The 20,275-nt window shown below is 47.3% G+C and overlaps 1 protein-coding gene across 1 annotated transcript in view; it reads right to left on the minus strand.

Annotated features, from left to right (window-relative positions):
• Positions 1–20,275, minus strand: part of LOC147668875 (E3 ubiquitin-protein ligase TRIM4-like) — an 80,843-nt gene that overhangs the window by 55,064 nt on the left and 5,504 nt on the right. Inside the window, exon 2 of the mRNA XM_086948377.1 lies at positions 7,947–8,042. Within this exon, the coding sequence (XP_086804503.1) occupies positions 7,947–8,042 (96 nt within the window). The remainder of the gene's footprint in view (positions 1–7,946; positions 8,043–20,275) is intronic.

The raw sequence follows: 20,275 nt of genomic DNA on the forward strand, positions 1-20,275 counted from the left end.
CTGTAAGACTGCTTAGAAGGCATTTCTGGTGGGACTCTTTAGCTTTGGATGTGACCAGATGGGTAGGGAAGTGTGACAGCTGCGCCAGAGCCAAAGGAGAGAACACCAAAAAGAAAGGTCTGTTAATGCCTATGCCAACACCCTCTCACCCTTGGCAGAACATAAGTTTGGACTTCATAACAGGTTTACCTTTGGATCAGGGTAAGTCGGCTGTGTTGGTGGTCATTGACAATTTGACAAAAATGGGACATTTCATCCCTTGTGTAAACCTACCTACTGCAGGTCAGACCGCTCAATTGCTGGCCTCACAGGTCATAAGACTACATGGTATCCCAAGAGTAATTGTATCCGACAGAGGACCACAGTTCATAGCTCGTTTTTGGCAAACGTGGTGCAAGGCTTTGGGCATAGAGGCGGCTCTATCCACAAGCTTCCATCCTCAAACCAATGGACAAACTGAGCGTCTAAATCAGACATTGAAGAAATACATGCGCTGTTACTCTGAGGCTGCCCATGAATCCTGGGTGGACCTACTATGGATGGCTGAGTTGTCTTACAACAACACCTGGCATAGTTCAATGGGCATGTCGCCTTTTAAGGCCAATTTCGGATATGACGCGAACACTTTGCCAGTAAACATCCCCACCGAACTGAACGATCAACCCACAGTGAGAGAACGGGTGGTGACACTAAGAAAGGTGCATAGGTGGGTTCAGAAACATCTAATGAAAGCCAAGGAAGCGTATAAAAAATGGGAGGACAAACACCGTTCACAGGGTCCTGCGTTTCAGGTGGGAGACAGGGTGTGGCTGTCCACACGATACATCCAGTTCAAGATGAGGAGTATCTTTCATCCTCGGTTCATTGGACCCTACACCGTAGTGAGACAAGTGAATCCTGTGGCTTATAAGTTGAAGCTGCCTGCGTCATTGAGAATCCATCCAGTGTTCCATGTACAGTTGCTAAAAAAGGCCATTTCCGCACGCCGGAAGGCTCCGCCCCCTGTACTTTGTGACGGTGGTCTGGAGTACGAGGTAAAGTCTATTCGTGACTCCGAATACCGTAGAGGGGTGCTCTGGTATCTGGTCTCATGGAAGGGATATACGGCAGAGGATGATTCCTGGGAACCGTGGAACAATGTTCATGCCCCCAGGGCAGTCAAGTCTTTTCATACAAGGTTTCCTGGTAAGCCCGGTCCTAGGAGGCGCCAGTGAGGAGGGCGTACTGTCAGGATTCAGAACGTGAAGCGCCTGCCTAAAACTACACTTCCCATGTATCTAGGGAGTAGAACTACTGATCCCATGATCCTTTGCGACGCGTGGATAAGGCGGGCCAGGACCAGGAAACAGTGCTAGTGATTTTGTTGGAGACAGGGAGCCTGGTTGTTCCTGACGTTCGTTCCGCGTGTTATCCTTGTCACGCCAGTTCTGGGAACTCATTGGGAAAGACTGAACAGCCCGGTAAAGTGTTAGCGCGTTTGCGCTTATGTGCGTAATGTTCCGCTTCCGATATACTGGGCAGTCGGATTAGACTTGTATCTTTGCGGCTGCAAGGGTTTTTCTCCGCATGTGTTTGCTCAGGAGATACTGTTGACTGCTTATTCATGAAATTGTTTGGTTTATTCAATCAGCAGTGTTTTACCTGATGAATGGGGTTTTCGGTACTCATTACATATTCCATGCATCCAGAAAGGTGCCCTGCTTAATGAAGTCTCAGTTTTCTAAAACCAAGGTTATTCTTAGAGCTTTATCTACTACTGCATGGGTAGGTATTTAGAGTAGTGTATATTGTTTGGAAAGACAGGGTGGTGGTACTGTATGTTGATGTTTATGCTTTTTGTGTTATGCAGGTAGGAGGGACTCATGAAGACAGTTGGGTGAAGCGGCTAGGAAGGAGTTTAACACAGGTGAAATTAGGATATGTTTCTTTAGCGAGAATTGAACGAGAGTAGCATTTAGAAATGTATTAATGCTTGTGTGTTTTGTATTTACAGCTTCTTTACCCCCGCTGTCCCTTTCCCCTCTATCTTTTCTTTTGGGTTTTTCCCCTTTTGGGGTTTTTTCCCTCACCGTATCTCCTGAATACCCTGTGATATCCATTCGGGGTGTTTGGGGGGTCCGGAGGTGGAGCATTTCTTCTTCATACGGATCCTGCGGAGTGTGATCTTGACACCAGTGGTTGTCGGGGCGGTCTGGCGTTGAAACTGTTGTGGATATCTGTGATCTTGCGGTGGAAGAAGGTGGCCAGCGAGTCGCACAGGTCTTGCGAGGGTGGGACGTCGATGGTGTTGGAGCTGGGGTTGGGGAGTTCCTTCACGATGTTGAAGAGCTCTTTGCTGTTGTGCGCGTTGTTGTCTAGGCGGTCTTTGAAGGAGGCCCTATTGGCGGATCTGATGAGGTGATGGTGTCTGTGGGTGGCATTCTTGTGGGCGGCGTGGCTGTCCGGTGTTCGTTCATGGAGCCAGATCTTCTCCAGCTCAGGGCAGGTTTGCTTGGAGGCCCGGAGGTCTTCAGTGAACCAGCTGGCTTTCTTGTTGGTATGATTGTTGGAGGGTTTCTTGATCGGGGCGAGGGTGTTGGCGCAGTCGTTGATCCACTATCTGAGGTTGCGGGGCGGTGTCGGGGTGGTATGGTCGGCGGGTGGGCTCTGGGTGAGGGTGGTGGTTATCTGCTCTTCAGTGACTTTGCTCCAGCAGCGGTGAGGCATCTGTTGGGTGCGGTGGTGCGTGGTGGGTTTCTTGAACGTAAAGTGGATGCAACGATGGTCGGTCCAGTGGAGTTCGGTGGTATGATTGAAGGAGACGTGGGGGCTTGCTGAGAAGATGGGGTCAAGCGTGTGACCGTTGGAGTGGGTGGGTGTTGTGACGAGTTGTCTGAGTCCCAGGTTGTCTAGGTTGTCGATCATGGTGGTGGAGTTGGTGTCATCATTGTTCTCGAGGTGGACGTTCAGGTCCCCGAGGAGGATGTAGTCCATGGAGGCGAGGGCGTGTGTACTGACGAAGTCGGCGATTGAGTCCCTGAAATGTGGTCGGGGTCCGGGTGGTCTGTAGATGAGGGTTCCTCTGAGGGCTGTGTTGGGGTCGGTGTAGATCTGGAAGTGCAGGTGTTCGGCGGTGCTGAGGGTGTCTTCTGTGTTGGTTGAGACTCTGAGAGTGTTCCTGTGGATGATGGTGATTCCTTCTCCTGCCTTGTTGGTGCGGTCCTTGCGGGTGATCTTGCAGCCTTCCGGGACGGCTATGGCTATGTCGGGTGCTGAGGCGGGGTTCAGCCAGTTCTCCGTCAGGAAGGTGACGTCTGGATAGGTTGAGTCGCGTTGGTCTCGGAGTTCAACGGCATGTTTTCGGGTGGAGCGGATGCATCTGAGGTGGTTGGGTTCTTTCCTGGTCGGCAGCATGGTGGGGCAGATGCTTGTGAAGCTGTAGTTCCGGCAGGTGAAAGCTCAGTGGGTGCGCTTCGTTGTGGCCAGGAAGCAGGTGTGTGATCGTCCGGTGTTGAGTACCTGGAGGGTTCTGACATCGTAGCGGTGTCGGGCGTCGCAACGTTCGTGGTGACCAGGGTTCCTGGCGCTGGGCGCGGTCCAGGCACGGACGGGCTTGCCTTAGGTGCACCAGCGGCGTGCCCACTGAGTGTGGCCGCTGCACGGCCATGTAGCGTCTTCCATATGAGGGGATGTGGGAGGTAGGAGCAGCTGGGAGGTGGGAGCGGGGTGGCGAATGGGATTGCAGGTGGGCGGGGACGCAGCGGCAGGAAAAACAGGCGGGGGGCCGCGGGAGAACTGGGCACAGGAAGGAAAAACAAGTTTAGGCAAGAAAACAAGTACAGGCACAGAGGAATGAAAAGAGGTCTGAGCAAGAAAGCAAGTACAGGCACAGGGGAATAAAATCAAGTCTGGGCAAGAAAGCAAGTACAGGCACAGGGGAATAAAAACAAGTCTGGGTAAGAAAGCAAGTTAGGCACAGGGGAAAAATACAAGATTAGGCAAAAACAATGCAGGCAGAGCCGTGCACCATCTTGGGGTGCGACCTGCCTGCGAGCAAGGTCATAGAGCACAATTTAAAGGTCAAATATGTTCCTGAAAAAAAAATATTCTGGCTGATTGTCCAGGCTGCCCAGTAGTATGGACAATTGTAATCACTATGAGGACAAGAATTTCCATTCTGGTACTATTGTTTTTACCATGAGTCATTTGGATGGTGCCATTTTGGAGTGTGAATGGAGAAATTCTTATGAAGTAGAACAATAAATTAAAAAGGTCATGAGTCCGGTGTGTAAAGGTTGGGCAAGAAGATGTTCAGGGGATAAAGTTGTCACCAAATATAAACATGTTTTCAATGAACTATCAGTTGTTAATGTATTTCTCTATTGTGCTTCTTTACTAGTGGTTCCTGTAGGCATGAGGAATAAGGTTCTTACATTAGTCCACGAAGGTCACATTGGCATGCGTGCTATGAAAAGAAGAATCAAGGAAGATTTTGGCGGCCTGTTCTAGATAAGCAGGTTGAACACTTTGTGAGAGACTGCATTTGCTGTGCTATAAGTGACACATTGCAAGTAATGGTGCCAAGTCCTGTAGAAGCAGTAGATGTTCCCTCTGAAGCTCGGTCCAAACTAGCCATTGATATAATTGGTCCCATGTCGTTGTCTATTGCTGGTGTTCCTGAGTATGTAATAGTTCTGATGGACTATTATAATCGTAGGCCAGAGGATAAGTTTGTGCCTAGAACAGTTTATGTAATAGAATTTCTTGAGTTGCTGTTTGCAAGGGTGTTCCAGATGAGGTGATTTCAGATAATAGATGCCAATTCACTTCATTACTATTAGAGGAGTTCATGGAACTCATGGGTATAAAACACTCCAAAACCTCTCTTTACCCCCCTAAGAGCAATGGTCTCGTTGAGAGATTTAACAGAGAAATCAAAGAAAAATATAAAATTGTTCAAAAGTTGGCTTGGGCAGTGAACTCCTCTCCGTTCGCTGAGTCTGCAGAGTTTTCTCCACTGCGCGTTCTGCAGAGTGCATGGAGTGCAGAAAACTCAGTTACGCATAGTGCAGCATAGTTTTTTCCCTACTCGCGATCGCAACTGGTAGGTTTGCGAGCGCAATCTCCTGCTTGTGTAGAATTTCTACCCGAGCGGCAGGAAGACCAGCTCGAATGGCAATTCGCACTACACTCTGCAACTTGAAAAACTCCCCAGAGTTTTTTTGTAACGTTGCAGAGTTCCGCGTAGCAAAACTCTGAGAACTACACCCATGCCTGGTCAAAAGCCAGTGGCTGACTCCGGAACACGCAGGTTCACAGGACCATCCCAGGTGGCATGTTAGCCCAGCACCATGTGTGTCTGGGCAGTAGTTTGGTTAATCTTCCCGATGGCCCCCAGTGCCGGGACACGACTCCGGTGGTAGCTGTGCGCTTTACAAATGCTGGTATTTCATTTATTTCATTTTACCATGTTGAGGCTATGTGTCATTCATGATAATGCAGTCAAATTGTTGAAGGAACCTAGGGGTTTATTTACGAACTTGTTAAGCGGGGCAGCGCAGCACTGTCTTAGAGGGATAGTGCAGGAACGCACCTTATTTAAGGCAATACAGTGCATTCCTTCACCCTGCGCTGGTGCCCTTTTGGCCAATGGAGTCAACATTGCAGGATTCTGCAAGGGTGCCCTCATTGCATGCCGGATTGTTTGTGTGCAGGAAGGGAGGCATTCCAGCACAAAAACAATCCGGAGGGGATTTTTCGTCTTTCTATGTATCCTGCAGAAAACAGCGCACATAGAGGAAGTAACAAGACATTTCTCCTAGTTTCGCCTCTCCAGGGAAGACGTATGTTGTTGGCATATTCCCAGGTTTAACAGTTATGGTAAATCTGGGAATGGATCAAAAACAATGGAAGTTGCATGGGAGCCCCATGCAACGCCCCTGGAACACTTTCCCTGCGTGATTTGCGCTTCGTTGCCTTATTCCAAATTTATGGAGCTCATCAGAGCCTTGCAAAGTGGCCTTTTGTGGCTGCATAAATCTGACTTAAGGTTTGTGTCGCTCTAGTCCCATGTTGTGGCGCCAGAGCGACACATAAACAGCTTGGGTACTTACAAAGCGCACGGCTATTCCCCGGAGTGTCCCGGCACTGGAAAAGAGGGAACCAGTAGCAGAGCAACGCAGTCCATCCCAAGGCAAGTTGATTCATTGTGAGGAAAGCCAGGTTTTTAATCCCCGTCTAAAGCTGAGAAGGGCCGGGGCTTGATGTAAGGCTGGCAGCAGGTTATTCCAGAGCTGAGAGGCTACCACCTGAAAGGAGCTCCCGCCCTGGCGAGAGCGGGTGAACCGGGGAGTCTGGGAAAGCAGCATCTGCATGATGGCTGCATCATGGGGGCCATAGCTGGAGTCCCATTTCACTGGAAGGAGATTTCCTGCTCGGCATAAGGTTTGGCAGTGTAATAGGTTGAGGTAGACATTATGTGGGGAATGGTACTCTTTATTTGATCAAGCTCGATCCAGTGTTAGGTTTTATTTTTGCTCTTAATTAGTCCTGGGTGGAATTTCAATTTTGTTAGAATAATTGGAGTAACTGTGGTGATTCTGCCTTATGCTGTGATGTGGAATTATAGATAATTTCGTGACTACTCCTGCTAGTGTAAATGTGAGTAGTTTAGGAGGAAACAATCCTACCGCAAAAGCACATTTAGCGAGTGTGAGCGGCTGCTTGCTATTCGTTCGACTGCATTTCTTAGCACAAAATGCATCCTCACTCCCATTTGGAATGATTGTAGTTTTGACAGTCCTGGTTCAGAAGAAGTTCTAAGGTCAGGTTTGGCTAGTTATGGAGAAAGAGATGGTGTCAGTTGTGAGGGTAGTGCTGATCGACGCTAGTAGGCCTTTCAAAGGAAGGGAAGATATTGTGGGGGTGTGGGGGTCCCAATTTTCCATTGAGAGGGACAGAAGGATTGCTTGCATTCCCAGATATTTGTAGGACTATGTTTTGAACAACTACTTTTATTTGATTTCAAGTTTGCTTTCTTTTAACTATTTGTTCATGAGTATTTTGTCTGCATTGCTACAGTCTGTTATTTCTGAAAGGTGCCAAATATTACTAAAGTTGTTATGAATCTGTATTTGCTTTGTTAGGGGAGGATGTGTTATGTTGGATAGATTGTTCATTCTGGTATGATGCTGTTATGGCCACTTTAGCAATGAGTCTTGGCTTGGGCATTTATTGGGGAGAGCTCCAGATTCTGCCAGTTGCTATGAGGGTCAGGAGCAATAATCAGGGAATGCCGTGTGCTGTCTGTTGTTTCTTTTATTGAATACATTTTCACTTTCCATAACCTCAGGTTGTCTGTGCCTTCCTGGAACATAACATCCCTCCTCTGTGACAAAGTATGGTCAGTGCACGCATGGCTTATTCACTCTAAATCATTGTTCAATTCTACAGTTATCCTTGCTTCAAGGATCCTGTCCTGGTTCCTGTGTCCTCAGAGTGTGGGACTGAGGTGATCCCTGCTAAAAGGCAAAGCCGTCCCTCTCAGGAGCAGAAATAGGCTCATGTGTCACAGGGGGCCTCCTACTAACCCCGCTCATGGACCTTACATTTAATGTGAACTGCACTTTGAAGATGAAGCAGGGTGAGACAAAGCACTTCATAGACTATCTATTCTACACCAATAGATACATGTTCAGCCATGCCACTCTCTCCAGGCCACCTTGCTCTGCTCTGGCCGAGGGAGATGTTTCTTCTCACTCAGAAGAGAGTTCATGGCTCTTCTGCAGGTCTCTCACCATTCTCTCATATTATCAATCTGCGTGGGGGGGCAGGGGTGGGACAAGAACGGGTTTAGGATCCAGATAACTCTAGGATTCAGGGCACCATGGCAACCAGAGGGCACCAACAAGAACAAGAGTTCAGCTACTGACTGAGGAAAGGTGGGCAAGTCACCACTTGCTACTTACCTTCAAATCTTGAAACACCTCCTTATCTGTGTCCTCTTCTTTCAAAACGCTTGCATTCTCTTCTCTAAGAGAACCTAGGATACCCTGTAGTTCATCCTGTAATGAGAAACAGTTTCCATTACTTCATTTTCTTGATTACAAAATTATAATCATACAGTTGCCAGAAGCAACACTAGAATTCTCGTCACCTCTTCTCTCTTTGTCCCTCTCTTTCTTTCTCTTACTCTCTCTCCCTCTCCTTCTCTCTCTCTCTCTCTCTCTCTCTCTCTTTTTCTCTGTCTCTCTTTTTCTCTCTCTCTCTCTTTCTTTCTCTCTATCTCTCCTCTCTCTTTTTCTCTCTCTCTCTCTCTTTCTCTCTCTCACCCTCTTTCTCTCTCTCTCTCTCCCAATTTCTCTAGTAAACATTAAGTGCAGTCTTTCTTTCTTTATTTCCTCATATATGATCACAAACATATACATTATTGCTGTTCGCTTTGTCGCTTCAATAAAACTCACCATTCCTCATCTCTGTCACTCTCTGCTACACACACATATCAACACATGCATACTATGACGCAACATAGCACACACAAACACACACTTCATTTCGCACAAATGTATATGTGCCAACAACTGTTCTATGACAAACGTTCATAAAATCTTGCACACATTCAATTATTTTCCCCTCTCTTTGACACATACACACACACACAACTCCACATAAGCATTTACATAAACACACCTACACATGTATACTCACAACCCTTCCACACACGCACACCTATACACGAGTACACACATACATATACACGTATGAACCTGCACACTTATAACAGTCACCTTCACAAAGACATATAGTTATGTACTATTTTCATAAAACGCACAACTGTACTCACACATTTGCATCCTCGCTCAAAAACACAGAGATAGCCTCCTGGTCTCCCACATACACACATTGCATGCATTCCCACACACAGATGTACAGCCGCAGATGTACAGCCGCAGATGTACAGCCGCCCTCCTGTTTAAACGTAACATTTGACTTTCTATCTCACATATACATCGTCTGGCGAGTTTACTTTCACCAATGTTCAGCTGTGTGAACAAGCAACATGCAAGGATGCTCTGCTGCAGCTGATAGATAGTGAGGAGAATGACAATGAGGCGTCTCCCAGAAGAGGAACCTGCTTGGCCACTGTCTTGGCAATTACATGGCCATATTCTTTGAAAATATTGGACCTGATTCACAAAGGGCACCCGCACTCGTGGCAAAGGCCCCGCAGTCATGGGTGAGTCTCTGCACTTGTGGTGGAGGCCCTTCAGTCATGGGTGAGAATATGCACTCGTGGTGGAGACCCCACAGTCATGAGGGAGTCTCCACACTCGTGGCAGAGGACCCGCAGTCATGGGTGAGTCTCTGCACTCGTGGTGGTGGCCCCACACTCATGGAGTATTCTCCGCACCCGTGGTGGAGGCCCTGCGGATTTGAGGGAGTCTCCACACTCGTGGCAGAGGACCCGCAGTCATGGGTGGCGGAGAACCCACTGTCGTGGGAAAGTCTCTGCACTTGTGGTGCAGGCCCCGCAATCATGGAGTAGGGTCTGCACTTGTGGCAGGGCCCCACAGTCATGGGAGAGCCTCTGCACTCATGGTGGAGGCCCCACAGTAATGGGGGAGTCCCTGCACTCACGGCAGAGGCCCCGCAGTCATGGGTGAGTCTCCACAATCGTGGCGGGGGCCTCACAGTCATGGGTGAGTTTCCGCACTCGTGCTGGAGGTCCCTCAGATGTGGGGGAGTCTCTGCACTTGCGGCAGAGTCCCCTCAGTCATGGGTAAGTCTCTCCATTTGTGGTGGAGGCCGCACAGTCATAGAGGAGTTTCTGCCCTCGTGGTAGATGCCCAGCAGTCATGGAGGAGTCTCCGCACTCATGGTGGAGGCTCCGCAGACTTTGGGGAGCCTCTGCACTTGTTGTGAAGGTCCGACAGTCATGAGGGAGTCTCTGCAATAGTGGTGGATGCCCACAGTCATGTGGAGTCTCCACACTCGTGGTGAAGGCCCTGAATTCATGGAGGAGTCTCCTTACTTGTGGTGGAGGCCCCACAGTCATGGAGGAGTCTCTGCACTCGTGGTGGAGGTCTGCAGTCATGAGGGAGTCTCCACACGTGTGGCGGGGGCCCTGCAGGCATGTTGGAGACTCTACACTTGTGGTGGGTGACCACAGTCATGGGGAGTCTCCACACTTCTGGTAGGCCCCGCAGTAATGGGGGAGTCTCCGCACTCTGGTGCAATCTCCACAATGAGAATGGAGATTCTCCGACTCCTGCGGACCGCTGAGTGTGGAGACCCTTTGGTTGCCCTTCGTTCTTAATGAAGGAAGCACAGGTAACTATTATCACACCCACTTAAAGGCAATGACACTGACTGAAAAGCAGCACCCCTTCACTGAGACACTACCACAGAAACTGTGCCATTCCTATACCAGGAATTGTCATAATCTCCCAAGTGAATCGGGAACTTTGAAAGTTGACTCTGAATATGTACCTTTTCAAGGGGGGGGAGAAGGCTCATGGTGCGGGAAGGAGGGGCAGTGGAAAAATAGTTGGAGTCACAATAACATCTTCAAGGGGTTCTAGCAGGGAGGATTGGGGGTTTAAGTTACATTAGTGGGGGTCAAAGGAAGCAAGAGTTACAGGGTAATGGGAGTACCTAATTGATTGGCGAGGCACAGCACAAGTCGGGATGATAAATTAATGGGGAAGAGACAGGGGTGTGTCGGGGGTAGAGAAGAACACTGGAGATGGGTTGCATGAGTGACCACATAGGTAGCAGCTACTCATTTGCCTACTGGTGATATGTACTGTAGTGTGATATACTCCAGTGATATGTACTGGTGAAATTTAATGCAGCAGTAGTGGTAAGCGACACAGTTCTGGCTCCTGGTTTGCATTGTCTACTGGTAGTACTCAACCCAGTTCAGGAACTTGGGTTAGTGGTACCTAAATCCTGTCGCAAACTAGAAGAATGTCAAGTCTCAAAATCCTGGATCATGTGTATCTGCTGTTAGGATTGAATGAATCTTGGAAGACTGGATCATGTTGGGGACCAGTGGTTTATATCCTGAATTATACTCTGTGCTACTAATATCTATTGTCTCAAAATACTGATTATGCCATTTATTATGAGCATTTTATGCATCTCAGAATCCTAAATAGTGCTGGATGAGTTATAATTTCATATGTCTAAGAATCCTGGAAAATATTGTGTACAATTAGAATTTAACTCGTGACAGAACCCTGGATCATGTTGTGGATTTCTATAGCTTTGAAATGTGTCTTTGTAAACTACTGGAATGGAGAGCTAAGTGGGTTCTACCACAGCTAATATTAACGCCGCCAGCTAAGTTGTCCCCTGCGGCTTGACGTGCAGTTTCTCGCAGTCTGGGTAGTAACAACATTTACTGTCTCTTAGATACCATCTCATGTTGCGCATTACCATTTATTGTGGTATTGCGCATTGCTGGATAGTTTTAAAAATCTCACTTGCACAGTTCGTGTATTTTGTTTTTAAATTGCGCCGCTTGCAATCGCGCTGCTGTTCCTTTTGATAATTATTTGGGCGCTTGCTGCTGTAACAACTTGGGGCAGAGTCAGGCTTACCTGCATTTAAATCGTGTCCTCACCCGCACTTGGCGGGACTTAGGTAGTAGGGTCCCTGGTCCTGGTGCTACGTCCGCCATCTTGGGTGGGTATTGATGCTTGGGCCATTCACAGGCGCCATACTGATCGGGTCTAGAGGCTCTAGCAGCCGGAAGCCCGCGTATTGGAGAGCTTACTTAAGCTGCTCTCTGAATCTGCTCTACAGACCTCTCTTATTATCATGCGCATTGCTGGATAGTTTTAAAAATCGCACTTGCACAGTTCGTGTATTTTGTTTTTAAATTGCGCCGCTTGCAATCGCGCTGCTGTTCCTTTTGATAATTATTTGGGCGCTTGCTGCTGTAACAACTTGGGGCAGAGTCAGGCTTACCTGCATTTAAATCGTGTCCTCACCCGCACTTGGCGGGACTTAGGTAGTAGGGTCCCTGGTCCTGGTGCTACTTCCGCCATCTTGGGTGGGTATTGACGCTTGGGCCATTCACAGGCGCCATACTGGTTGGGTCTAAAGGCTCTAGCAGCCGGAAGCCCGCGTGGCGTTATAGTATAAACAGATATGTGTAGGCAGGCGCGTAGCGGGTGCGCGCAGCGGACGCGCTGTAGACTCGCCGTAGACGCGCCGGAGGTGCGCCAGAGGTAAGCCCCTTTGCGCCAGTTCGCGTCCCGGGCGCCTCCGGCGCACCGGCCTCTCTCGATCTGACAGAGCCTTGTGTGACGTCCCACGATTCTTTGAGCCCCGCTGGTGGTAAGCATTGTCTGTCCACCCCGTCCCCGCACAAGACTTTATCCTGTTGTCGTAATTTGACGATGGCTGGGTTAGCGCTTAGCTTTGCTACAAGTTATTACTCTTATCTTGGCCTTACTTGAAAACGCCATTTTGAATGTTACGGCGGCCATTTTTGAGAATGAGCAGCCTCGTGGTCAGCGTGCCTTTTAGTCCTTTGTCCGTGCCACTGACCACTCAAGTTTGCCCAGCAACAGGCTATTTTTAGTAACGGTCAAGCCCGCACATGTGCGGTTTCGACTGACCAGTCACCCCTTAGGAATGTTCCGCCCAACTGACCAGTGGTGTTGTAACCCCTCCCATGAGTTGGCTGTGTTCCAAAAGTGACCATATATGTACTTAAAACTCTGTAACCATGTACCGCCTACCTTTCTTATGTTTGAAAACTGTATAAAAGAAGGACTCGCACCGATGTTCGGTGTGATACTTCTTGCATTGCCGAAGGGGTCTGTAGGAATGTACCACCACCCCATGGGGTCTTAATAAACTTGTCTTTTGTATTTCCTAGTTTCTGTGCCAACAGTTCTTACGGTGTAGTGGGTATTCTACGGAGTATGTAGGCCTGGAGAACCCAATACCACAAATTGGCGACCACGAAGGGACTCATCGGCGACTCGGATGAACGAAGGAGAGGTTGTGACGAAGGATTGGAAACTCGCCATACGCGTAGGCTGCCACTGAGTGACCCGAGTCTTGGCACCCACGGTGTTTTCTTCCCTTCCTTCTGATCTGACCTTCCAGGTGGCACCGGTCTCCGACTGAGATCCTGCTCGTCTACGTTGCTGTACAGTGCCTGTTTGGCTGATTCGATCAAAGACCTTGGCAGTTGGAATCTGGATATTTGAGATTTGGGTAAGATTTGTGATCGGTAAGGTAGTCTGCGGACGCTTACTGAAGTTCTATGAATGTGACTATGATTTGAGTTAGCTAACATTTTGACTTTGTGAATTTGAACACATATGTGCAGTGCACTTCACATAGGCAGGCATGTAGAGATATTTCTCTAACTTTGTTTGTACTCTGAGCGGCACATTTGTGTGAAGTATCGTAAGTGCCATTTTTTATGGTATCACATTTTCGTGGTACTTTTTGAACATGCCTGTTTTAAGCACACTCCGAGGGATGTGCTGTCTTAGGTTAAACGAATCTCAGCCGGCTCCCCCAGAGGGGACCCCTAATCGCGATATGTATGTGAAATTTGGCCTTCCCCCTATACTGTACACTAAATTATGGAACAAATATACCAAATCTGATCCCGAGTTGCAATGGCCACTACATGGGTCGTTTGATTTACGAAAGGTTCAGTTTGTGGAGCAATGTTTGTTCCAGCGCAGGTCTAGACAGGACATGTTCGATTGTGTGCGAATGTGGGAGAAAGCAGTGCGTGAACGAATGAAGCGTGAGATTGCCTTGGTGGAAAAAGAGCAGCGCAAGGCTGCTCGAGATAAAGCTTTACAGCTGGAGGAGAAGGAGTCGCAGGAGAAGAAAGAGAGGGAGGCACGGGAACGTAATTTGCAAACAACCGGTCAATTTCCTATTCGACGTCCGCTTTATCCTGTCCTTACTAACGAAATTGATGATTTTTCATTACTAGATCGATCTCCGACTCCGTATGTTCAGCCTACGGCCCTGTCCGAGGATTCCGGTAATGACAGTCAGGATAAGACGAGTACGAGGTTAACTGCACAGAGAGCTTTGGACTTACAAGGGTTTGCTAGAGAATTGAATTTGAATAGAATTACTTTGTCAGAACTTAATGCTGAAAGGAAAATGTGGTTGGAACGAGAACAGATGTATTTTTTAGGTACTTTTGCGGATGAAGTTCTTGAGCGGTTTCGTAAGAATTCAGAGGAGTTAGAACCTAAGGATGTATCAGTTTTTCATGAGCAAATGCGTAAAGGTTTATTTGATATTTCAGATGCGGATAACTTTTTCCAACGATTGGTCCAGCTACGGGATGAGGCGTCCAGATTGCGGGAAGCACAAAAAGCCGGGGAGGAGTCCTTGACAGGGCCAACGGGGTCCACCAAAGAGTGTTCTATCTTTGGAGCAGATAAGAGTTCTAAAGTGCATGTTATGCCTATGCGTGAAGCTGCACCTTTGTATGTCCCCCCTAAAGGGCATGGTACAGACGACGATAAAATGTCAGCAGATGCAAAAGGGTATTTTATATATAATTGGGTGTATACGCCTTGGAATAGAGCGGATGTTATGGCGTTGAAAAATGCCCTACCTGATCCCCGTAAACATCCGGCAGCTTTCTATGAAGGAGTGGAGGGGGCTATTTCGTCTTGTGTTATGACGCTTGTTGATATAGATCTTTTCTTTGGATTAATTCTCCCCCCTGATATGTGGAGAGCGATTCGTAAGTTTGATGATCAAGCAATGTTCGGGGCAACCTGGAAAGATATAAGCCAGGCTGATTTAGACAGGGAGCCTGCATGCAAACCATGTCAGCTAATCTTAGATCTTCCAACCGCTATTTTGAACAAATTAAAAACGCTTGTTCCCCCTAAAAAGATTGATTAGACTATGCTACCTTCGTGCAAAAAGAAGCAAGACGAATCGGTATCTGACTTCTTCACACGTTTTGAAGAAGCGTTCCATGATTACAGTGGGCAATCGTTAACAGATGATACGGGTAGGCATCTGTTTGTAGATAAGTACGTGGCTAATCTCCTACCGGAGATTGCAAAAAGATTGAAAACGAGTGAAAGTTCCTGGACCACAGCGACCCCTGCGTCTTGGTTAACTATGGCTCAGTATTACGAGCGGCAGGAAATAGAGGCTAAAGAAAGTGTTGATAAGAAAGCGAAGGAATTGAAAACGAAGGTGATGTTGGCACAGGTCCGTGGTGCGCAATCTAGAGGGAATGATAGAGGCAGGCGAGGAGGGGGTAATGCGTCGTATGGTCGTACTGATACTGCTGAGGACCAATGCGCTTATTGCAAAGAGTTTGGACATTGGGCTGATGATTGCCCGGTGCTTCGGGAGCAACGTAGTCAGCGTGGTCGAGGAGGTGGAAGGTCGCGGAATAGTTATTCGGGAGCAAGAGGTGGCGGAGGTGATCGTGGTAGGTTTGAAGCGAGGGGTCGTGGTCAGGATGAACGAAACACTTTTGATCGACGGAATTAGTATCAGATATCGGAGGGTGAGAATGTGGAGAATCAGGATTATGTGCATGCATAGGATTGCGTAGGATGGGGTGTGGAATCGGTTGAAGTGCCAGTAGATCAAAGAGGTCCATATGTATCAGCGGGCATTTTCGGTTCTACTGATCAGTTTTTAGTTGACACAGGAGCTACTCGTAGTGCTTTGTCTAAAAACTCGGTTCCAAGGGCTCCCCTGTCTGGCGAAACGATAACATGTATAGGGTTTGATGGCACACCCTCTCCAAGCCCATTATCAAAACCTCTTGCATTTTGTATTGACAATTTTTTTAGTTTCTGTCCATTTTTGTTGTCGCTCCACACTCCAGATAACATTATGGGCATTGATTTGCTCAAATATTTTCGAGCAACGATACGCTGCGCTCCTGAAGGAGTGCACGTTATTTTGAATGATAATTACCCAGATTCAGGCAGATTTTGTACCATGAAGGAAATTGAAGCATTAGCCTCTCTCCCACACACGTTATGGGCGACCTCGGATACGGATGTGGGACAGATGCTCATCCCGCCTATTCGAATTACTGTCAAGGAGGGAGTACTTTTGCCACGTGTACCGCAGTACAAGATATCTAGGGAAGGTGAAATTGCCCTGACGCACATCGTTCAGGATTTGATTACTGCAGGAGTAGTGGAGGAAGTTCCTTACAATGTCTGTAACAGCACTATTCTTCCGATCCTTAAAAAAGACACTGACGACAAAGTCTATCGATTTATTATTGATTTGAGAGAAATTAACAAAATTGTCACTCCCCAGTACCTGGTGGTGTCTGATATCACGACATTGCTTACCTTGGTCCCCCCAACTGCAACAACCTTTTCTGTTATTGACCTTAAAAATGCGTTCTTTTCCATTCCCATCCATCCTGACAGCAGATACCTATTTGGCTTCACGTTAAATAATAAATCGTATAGATTTTGTAGTGTTCCTCAAGGTTACACAGAAAGTCCCAGCATTTATAGCCAGGCTTTAAAAAGACAGCTCGATTAATTTGAATTGCGATCTGGAGTAGCTCTTATTCAATACGTTGATGACCTCCTATTGGCTGCAGACACCTATGCACAATGTTAGGAGAGTACACTTGCTTTGCTCTCCTTTTTGGCTCAGCATAATTATAAAGTTTCTAAGAAGAAGCTACAATACTGTAGACCAAAGGTGACCTACCTCAGTCATCTTTTGTCTAAGGAGGGGCGTGCATTAACATCTGATCGAATTCAAGCGATTTTAGATACACCAGTCCACCGCACTCAGAGAGATGTACGCACCTTCATAGGATTAACGTCCTTTTGTAGACAGTGGATCATGGGGTTTTCGCACATTATCAAACCTTTGTTAGCGTTATTGTCCAAAACTACACCAATGCCTCTTGAATGGACAGATGAATGTCAGACTGCTTTTGATCAATTGAGACAGGCCCTTTGCTCTACACCCGTGTTAGGTACACCAGATTACACAAAGATTTTTACGTTGTACGTGCAAGAGAAAGATGGGTGCGCGTTATCAGTGTTAGTGCAGACACACGGGGATAAGCAGAGGCCATGTGCGTATTTCTCAGCCATTCTTGATCCTGTAGCGCGAGGGTTACCTGGGTGTTTCCGAGCGGTTGCAGCAACAGCAGTAGCTATACGGCAGAGTGAGGGAATAGTTTTGTCGCACAAACTGTTGGTGCTAGTTCCCCATTCAGTGTATGCCCTGCTAAACCAAACGAAAACACAGTATCTCACGAGTGCACGTTTAACAGGATATGAGCTCACACTTTTGACGCCAGATATCACACTGAAAAGATGCGCTACCCTGAACCCTGCCACTTTATTGCCATATCCGGTTGATGAGGGCCAAGAGGAAAAGCACCATGATTGTGTTTTCCTGACCGAAGAACAAACAAAGGGTCGTGATCTCCTAAACGCGTTACTTTGTCCAAAGAAAGTGGCGATAATCAAATGCAGTGCACATAAAAAGATCACTGACAAAGTGGGACAAGGTAATGCCTTTGCAGACAGTATAGCAAGACAAACAGCTATGTCACGAAATGACTCCCCCATGTATGTAGTGAAGTCGCAGGCCGAGCGATGGCATGATGCTTGAGCAGAGATATTAGACATTCAGAAGTCAGCGACTGAAGCAGAACTTGTAACATGGGCAGCAGAGGGGGTGATGGATGATGAGGGTTGTTGGAGGAGCAAGGATATGGAACGATGGAAATTGCCTGCAGCTTACTTGCAAGCGATGGTCCAGATGACACACGGGTTGGCACATGTTGGAGCTATTGCGATTACTCGATTGTTAACACGAGTTTGGGAGCATCCTGAGATTGCCAACATGGCCAAGAGAGTAGTGCAGACCTGTTTGATATGTTTACAGCACAATCCTGCAAAAGGGACGCATACTCCGAAAGGAGGGTTCGTTCCACCTTCTGCACCATTCGAGGTATTACAAATGGATTACATCCAGCTTGAGCGTTGCAATAACCTTAAGTATGTCTTAGTGGTGGTGTGTGCCTTTAGCAAATGGGTTGAGGCCTTCCCCGCGAAGGATAATACAGCGTTGACAACAGCTAAGGTTTTGCTTAAAGAGTACTTCCCTCGATATGGCGTTTGCAAATTTTTGTGGAGCGACAATGGTCCTCATTTTGTTGGGAAAATTGTGGAATATGTGTTGAAGGGATTGGGGATTCAGCAAAAGTTCCATGCTGTGTTCCACCCTCTTGAAACTAAAGTTGGATAAGATTGTGGCATCCACGTCTTTGAAGTGGCCGGATGCTTTGCCGTTAGCGTTACTCTCTATTAGATCAGTGCCCCATTCCCGAACTGGCCTCACACCTTATGAAGTGGTGTTTGGAAGGCCAATGAATATATGGGGAGTTCCTAAGCCGCGATTGTTACATGATGTGCCTTGTATAATGATGAACGATTATTTGGCACGATTAACAAATGATTTACTTTCCTTTCACCAACAGGTTTGAGAAGCGCTCCCTGACAATTCCATTGGAGAGGTTCACAATCTTCGTCCTAGTGATTTTGTGATGGTCAAATCCTTCGAGAGAGCGAACAGCTTGGAACCGAGGTGGCGTGGCCCCGAGCAAGTCTTGCTTGCAACTCGAACGGCTGTGCGAGTGACCAACAGGAAGCGGTGGGTGCATTCAACTCACTGCCATCGTGTCTCTTCGGACCTGGTGAATCCTACTGTGCTATCGGACTACAGAGATATCTTGGACGAGGAAAAGAGCCCAGCTGTGACGTTGGCCGAATCGGAGGGAGCCTTCCCGGACCACACTGTTTCTGGACGACAACGATACAATCTGCGGCCACGAAAGGAGGAAGATTTTTTTTTGGTGCGAGACTGGTTGAGTTACCGCTCTGGGGTTTGTGAAACGGAAGCCGGGAATCTCAAGGGGGGGGATCAGTTCTGCCAAGAGTAGCGACACCCGTCTTGACCCCGGAGAAGAAAACAACGGCTACCTCGGAGCTCAGCACTCACATTTTTATTTTTTAATTGTATATTTGAGACATTGTGAACTCTTTTGAACTATGGCGTCTTCTGCATCACGAGATAAAAGAATTCTTGGTGCTATATTGTTTGTATTGACAATTGTGGTGATAGCAGTGATAGCCTGGGTAGTAGAACTTGTGGTACCTGTACGAGAACATTTGCTGCCGACTACCCCGGCTCCATCTGAACATTTTCATTTCACCTTACCCTATCATGAAGAACGGCACCGACAAACTTACGTGAACAATAGTTTCATTCAAATTTTGCATCATACTCACAATATGACGAACACTTCTAACTGTTGGGTATGTGGGATGTTACCTGGACATCAGAAGAAAGGAGGCACACCGCTTATCCCGCTCCCATTTTCCCACAATGGTTCTTGCAATGCCTGGTATACTCTTCTGTTCACTTTGCGATGGCCAACAAAAGGGGGGGTGCTTTTCCGTTTGATTAAAATATGTTATCATGATCGGGATGGTTATCAACAAGCTGAGGGTACTCGATTCGAATGGGAGGAGTACCGCCCTGATAACGTGTCTACACCTCGAATTTACAGTAACCAACGGAACATTAACATGTCTAACTCTCATGTTATTAATGTTATAGATACTAGGGCTGATCTCTGTATACGAAATAAAGGTACAATCCCGGTTGGGAAAAGTGAATGTAACACCACACTTACCTTTGACAGTCCGAATGGCATCTCGTTTGTAGCATCCCGAAATACATATTTCATCTGTGGCAATAAAGGTTATCATCGTCTCCCGTTAGGATGGTTAGGCACGTGCTATATCTCTTTTGTATTGAACCCTGTATTTATCGCCCCACCAATGTACCATAATGAGTACGTCTTATACCATGATTTTGTGCTGAACAGAGTTAAAAGAGCTGTAGTCCTTGAAGACATTGACCAAACCGATACTGCACTGCAACAATATGTTGATTTTAATTTGGGTTTGTTTTCCTTTGTGGGAGCTGCTCTAAACAGTCGAAAGATGCAACGATTGACCCGTGTTGTTGAGGCTGTTGCTAATGATACTGCTTTTGCATTGGGGAATATAACTGAAGAACTTCAAATATCTAGAATTGTAACGCTCCAGAACCGGATGGTTCTAGATGTAGTTCTAGCCGATCGAGGGGGGGCATGCCGAATTATCGGAAGTAGCTGCTGCGTTTACGTGCCAGACAACTCACCATCTATATATGATGCCATATCTAAATTGAATAAAATTGCTGCTGAGATACATCCGGA

The sequence above is a fragment of the Lissotriton vulgaris genome, unplaced genomic scaffold (assembly GCF_964263255.1).
Source record: "Lissotriton vulgaris unplaced genomic scaffold, aLisVul1.2 SCAFFOLD_1441, whole genome shotgun sequence".
In the NCBI taxonomy this organism is placed as follows: Eukaryota; Metazoa; Chordata; class Amphibia; order Caudata; family Salamandridae; genus Lissotriton; species Lissotriton vulgaris.